Below are 6,373 nucleotides of genomic sequence, written 5' to 3' on the forward strand. Positions count from 1 at the left end.
TTTTTCAATTAAAGTTTGTTCTTGAGTTGTGATTACCTAAACTATTGTGTTCTTTTGATTATTCTTGTCCTATCAATCTAATCTATGTGTTATAGGCACTAAGGGCTCGGTTAAATAATCCCAAGCTCATAATCTCAAGCAAGGTGAGTGTACTTTCCATGAACTCCTCCTTCGTTTAACATGATTCATAATAGATAGCTACAATGGCTTTCTGTTTCGCGTCCCAGACCTTGTGGTGAGATGCCCAATGCTTATGATTCGCATGCAGAAGACTACGTAAGCATGGCATCGTTCTTGAAATGTCTTCCTGTATATATGTCTCAAGTGTGATGACAATGAATTTCAAATTCATCATCCTTCCATCATGCTTTACCTGGTATGATGAGCAAGTGTGGGGACCCTTACATGTCGTGATCCTCCATATGTTATGCTTCTCGTTGCAAATAGCTTGAACTCACCACAGACATGCATCGTGTACACAAGTCACTACTAGCCTATCAAAGTTTGACTTGCTTTAATTATATTTCTTATTATGCTCCACAAAGAAAATGGTTAACGCATGCTAAACCAAAGTCTTATTTTTTAATAGCATCCCCTTTGTCGGTTAGTCCCTTTCCTACCAACTTGTCAGACATGTTTCCATAGAAGGTGATGGGTCATGAATATTATCTCATGTGTTTAATGTGAACCATTCGAGTGTAGGATTTGGAATGGGGCATGCGTGGACAGTGTGTTCCACTTGTAATTCATGAAGGAATTCAAGATTGTCCTCAACATCATCATTATCAATGAACTCTTTGTATATATCTCAACTGGCATCAATATCGAATGCCTTATCCATATAGGTTTGAACATGTTCATTTCCATGTATAGACCCTTGTACCTCATGTGTGTGTATTGCCCCCAACACTTCTGCTTCTTCGATATCATCCAGATTAGCTTCATCACATGGGTGAACATTGTAAGGCAAAGAGGTGTGTTACGTAAATGAAGGATACACATCAACCGGTACTGATTGTAGCTCTTCGGGTCTATTTGTATGCTGCGAACCTTTGCCAACATTAAGCCTAATAGCCTCAATAGTTACATTCAAGTCTGAAGTTATGAATTGAGGTGTTTGCTTAATCATTGCCCACATTATGTCCACGTCATCATCACGTAGTATCTGAACTAAATTTTAGAAAACTTGGGTATTCACCAGTTGCTGAGGAGCACGATATACAATGGATATGTCATGCGAATTCTTGTCCAACCCCAAAGCTGTCATTATCTTCCCTCGAAAATTTTTCAAGTGTATCCCACGTTTCAGTTTAATAAACTTCTACTTTTGTAAATGACCTCAGTATGACAACCCATGCGAGTCATAATGATATGCCTCCCCATCGTAGTAAACATAGAAATAATGGCAACCCATAATGAACCTAATGACAAACAGATGTAGTTATCAGGTAGTAGAATTGATGTGAGAAATAACGACGCAATTATAATTTCTAAGTACGTACATTCAAACTAATTTCTAAGAACACGCATTCAAACTCAGTAATTTATTCTTCTTGAAATAAATGTGCACAACACATGCTAGACACATTTTTGAACATTTTCAAAATTTTCATTTCATATCATTAGCGATATAGGGCATATCATCAATGTCGTGCTACGATGTATCATGTAGTGCTGCTCGTGAGCCAAATATATATATATATATATATATATTAACGTGCAATGGTTTTGGGTGTCAAGTAAGATATTGTACATCAGAAATGGGTAAAATATAGTAACTAATTGAAAGACACAACCTATTCTAGCTCTATATTGTTAATATATAGCAAGTACGTAAGGGAGAAGTAACATCTACTACATTAGGGCCCAAAGAGAGAACCTATTCCAAATAAGTAGCTACTAACTTCATCACCCAACTAGATACAATTTACTTATCATAATTTGTACTAAAATTGTCATTAGCTATTACTTGTAAGGGTAGATGTTGATGCAACGATGAAGATGTGGACTCTAAAGAATTACTACCTTTAGTGAAGCTACTGACAAGAAGTAGAAAGTGACAGAACACTTTGCTCAAATGGTTACCAACAGAATAACACAGTGGGGCAGTCAAATGCATGGTAAATGAACTGTGCCTAGTGAAGTAATAATTAAAACTTGATATTTTAAAAATCGAGTTTTGCAATGCATGTAACTCGAATTTAGAAATATCAAGTTACATTTAAGTGAAATGCGTCGAACCAATGAAGTAATAATTGAAACTCGATGTTTTAAAAATCGAGTTTTGTAATGCATGTAACTCGATTTGTTAAATATTGAGTTACATTTAAAGAAGAAGGTCTTGGACTAGTGTAGTAATAATTGAAACTGCTTTAAAACTCGAATTTTGTAATGCATGTCTATAGATTTTTTAAATATTGAGTAACAATTTTTTTTTTTCAAAAAAGAGGACTCTAAGCAGTGAAGTAATAATTGAAACTTGACCTTTCAGAAACTGAGTTATGTATTGTACGTAACTCGATTTTTAAAATATCGAGTTACATTTAAAAAAAAAAAAGACTCTGACTAACCAGTGAAGTAATAATTGAAACTCGATTTTGCTACAATTGAGTTTTGTAATGTACTTAACTCGAAGTTTTAAATATCGAGTAACATTTATAAAAACGGTCTCTGACCAATGAAGTAATAATAGAAACTCGATGTTTCAAAAACCAAGTTTTTTAATGTATGTAACTCGCTACTTGAAAAATTGAGTTACATTTAAAAAAAAAAAGGGACTCTGACTGACTTGTGAAGTAATAATTGAAACTCGATGTTGCCATAATCGAGTTTTGTAATGCACTTAACTCAAATTTTTGAATATTGAGTTAAATTTATAAAAAGAGAGATGCTACGTTTATAATATTTCTATAATATTTTTACAACAAATCACAGGTGGTTAGTGGTTATTGGTTCAAATTTCAAACTAACGCTAAGATTATCTTTTTGCCCTAACAATAACAACTAGTAACAACTTGCCACTTAGGATTTGTTATAAAAATGTTGTAGACATATCATTTCTCTTATAAAAAAAGGACCTTGACCATTGAAGTAATAATAGAAACTCGATGTTTCAAAAATAGAGTTTTTTATTGTATGTAACTCACTACTTGAAAAATTGATTTACATTTAAAAAAAAAAAAAGTCACTACAAAAAAACCGGTCTAAAGCTACATTTGAAAAACGCAGCTTAAGACCCCAAAAATGCGACTATAGGATAGAGCCGTGTTTCCTATGGCTGTGTTTATAAATGCGGCCTAAAGAGCGTAGCTCAAAGCCTATAGCCGCATTTTTGAAACCGCGATTAAAACTAGACCTATAGCCGCATTTTCTAACCGCGGCTATAGGATTCGGACCTATAGCTGCATTTTTGGAAACACAACAGTAGACCCCAACCTTAGCCGCGTTTATTAGAAAATAAATGCGGCTCCAGGACAGCTTTGAGCTGCAGTTAGCAACGCGGCTAAGGCTTTGGACCTAAAAACCACGTTTTTAAAACGGGACAATAGGTTGTTTCAAGGTAGCTGAATAAGAGTCTATAGCCGCATTCAAAACGCAGCTCAAGCCTAACCTATAGCGGCGTTTCTAAGAAACACAGCTATAAGTCTGAACCTATAGCCGCGTTTTAAAAACGCCAATATGGTTTTTTTTTTTTTTTAATTTTTAATTTTTTTCCCTGCTTTCTCAACTTCCTGCTATTCACACAACTCCTTGCTTTCACAACACATCCCAAGAATCACAAGTTCTATAACAACTCCTGCTTTCACAACTTAATTCATCCCAATATCACAAGTTCCATAACCATCACAAGGGAATTTAACAAGTTCCCATTCCTACATCACAAGTTCCATAAACATCAAAAAGAAAATAAACAAGTTTCATAAACATCATTACATCTCAAGATCACAAGTTCCATAAACATCACAAGGAAAATAAACAAGTTCCCATTCCAACATCACAAGTTCTATAAACATCACAAAGGGAAATAAACAAGTTCCATAAACGTCATTACATCCCAAGATCACAAGTTCCATAATAAACATCACAAGTTCCATAAACATCACAAAGGAAATAAACAAGTTCCCATTCCTACATCACAAGGATTTTTGTACATCACAAAAAATATACCAGAAAGATTTTTTTACATTCTAAATTGCTCTCAAATAGCCACAGGCAGCAACCAGTTTGCTTTGTTGTCCACTTCATGGTAAAACTGCACAAATTATTTTGGTGGGAGTTAAATTTGCCAAATTTTTGCTTGCAATACATAATACTCTAAACATGAATTTGAAATTGTAATTCGGCAATGCTTAGATGCACATTTGTATCAAAAGGCCTCACAATGGAGCAATTTGGGAGATCAATGTTATGAGGGAGAGCTCATTTGGATTAAAAAAATAAAATACAAAGAGTAACATGAGAGGAAGACTACGCAATAGTTCAACTATTCGTTAAAACAACCTAGTCAAAACTTCGAATTCAATCAAGTTCAGCAATACATTATTGACATTGATAATTTAAATTGTTTTGTTCCTTTATGTATTTTGAATGTGTCTAGTCATGGAGATCTAGATGTGAATATGCCAAGAAACCGTGTTCTTCATGTTTCAGGTGACAAATAAGAATGCGATACTGATATACACCTTTGAAATGCATCTTGAATCAACTTATCTTACATTAATACAATTGCATTATGAGATTTTATAACATATTCATCACCAGCAGAAATTTTCTTTCCTCCTGTACTGACTACTGAGGTTCATAGTATATCCATCATAGCATGGTATGTATATATGAAGGCTACTATTTGTAGAGAAATTTTTAGAGGAATTTTGTTTTACCTCAAGATTCACAGTTTCATTCCCATCAAGCACGCCACCCTAAAATATATTAAAGGCATCGTATTAATATCACATAACAATTCGTGTGCAAGATATTAAGTTTTTGGCTAAATAACATTTGTTTAGTACCTGAGAAGGACCTAAACCATGTATCCCCTGGCTAAGTGAAGCAAACATGGTTTTCATCGATGCCATCATTTCGGCCATCCGTGCTTGGTGCCTTGCCTCAGATTGAGCTAGTTCCTCCCTATGCCTCGTCTCAGATTGAGCTACTTGCCCCCTACAAATTGCTAGTTCCTCCCTAGATTGAGCTAGTGCCTCCCTAAGCTCTTCATGACTCGTCTCCAACTCTGACATCCTTTCGTGAGTTCTGCTTGACGATGGAGTACTAGTCGAGATAAACTGTGATGCGTTTCTGGCACTTCTTCCTGATGGGGTGATCCCAAAGCCTACCCCACGTACACAACCTGGGCGCTCTGGACAACCCATCACCCGAGCATATGCGTCGTCGTTGGACCAGAGGATTCCATTACCAATCTCTCCGTGTAGTCATATGTCCTGTTCATTCAAAAGTACTACCATCCTATCCTGTTTTCCCACAAGAACCAAACAACATATTACAAACCATAATTAATACAAACACAAAATACACTAAAATTCAATTCGATTAAATTGTCCTTACCATCTGATCTTGCACACGGTCACTAACAGCAACCCCATCTTTCGTACAGTATACTTTTTGAAATACATCCGCGCGTTCGACTGCCGCCCCTTTATCTTTCGCTTATATGATGAACAAACATAATTACAATAAACACTAACTATTTAATTTTGTTATGCCACAATTAACACAAGTTCACAATGAGATAGTCATAACATAACAAAGTTAGTCAAATAAAGATAAAGCTGAGAGATTAGTAAGAAAATGAGAGTATTTTGCAACCTTCCAAATACACGTGGGGTTGTTAAATGAAGAGATTAAAAATAAAAATGACATGGAGAGTTAGAAAATAGGCATCATAGACTTTCTATAATAACACTATTTGAGATAAGATTGAGATGCGCATCTAAAATTACCCATAGGTGATCTAAAATGTTCGGACTTAGTAAACTAGGCATGTTTCTCTATGATTTGCAACTAATCCAATGTTATGTTCGATGATTTGCTGGAAAATATGTGCACCAAGCTTTTGTTTGTATATAGCAACAGTTTGAAGTCAAATGGATGAATGATCACCTTAACATCAATGACGTCAATTATAGGAATTTCCTTTCTTTTTCTCATATAGAATTTTATTTAAAACTAAATTTAGTTGTCTTGGATAATTAGATAACGTGGAGATTATGTTCTCTATATTTTACTAAGTTGCAGCTACAAGAGTTGTTTACGATTACATCCTAGATAAGCACGTCAAGATTTTAAGGGGACATATGATGGTTTCTATGAATTGACGATCTAGGACTCCATTTTATATTTGGTAACCATAATTTTT

General features: G+C 34.9%; 1 protein-coding gene across 1 annotated transcript; it reads right to left on the reverse strand.

The window, feature by feature from the left end:
• Positions 1-4,061: 4,061 nt before the first annotated feature.
• LOC115967917 lies at positions 4,062-5,648 on the reverse strand. Its single transcript, XM_031087072.1, has 4 exons — positions 5,563-5,648; positions 5,010-5,468; positions 4,881-4,919; positions 4,062-4,252 (listed from the first exon to the last, which is right to left on the reverse strand). Exons 2-4 carry the CDS (start codon positions 5,367-5,369, stop codon positions 4,199-4,201), a joined length of 453 nt encoding a protein of 150 aa, XP_030942932.1. The 5' UTR covers positions 5,370-5,468; positions 5,563-5,648; the 3' UTR covers positions 4,062-4,198.
• Positions 5,649-6,373: the final 725 nt, after the last annotated feature.

The sequence above is a fragment of the Quercus lobata genome, chromosome 11 (genome assembly GCF_001633185.2).
Source record: "Quercus lobata isolate SW786 chromosome 11, ValleyOak3.0 Primary Assembly, whole genome shotgun sequence".
Taxonomy (NCBI): domain Eukaryota; kingdom Viridiplantae; phylum Streptophyta; class Magnoliopsida; order Fagales; family Fagaceae; genus Quercus; species Quercus lobata.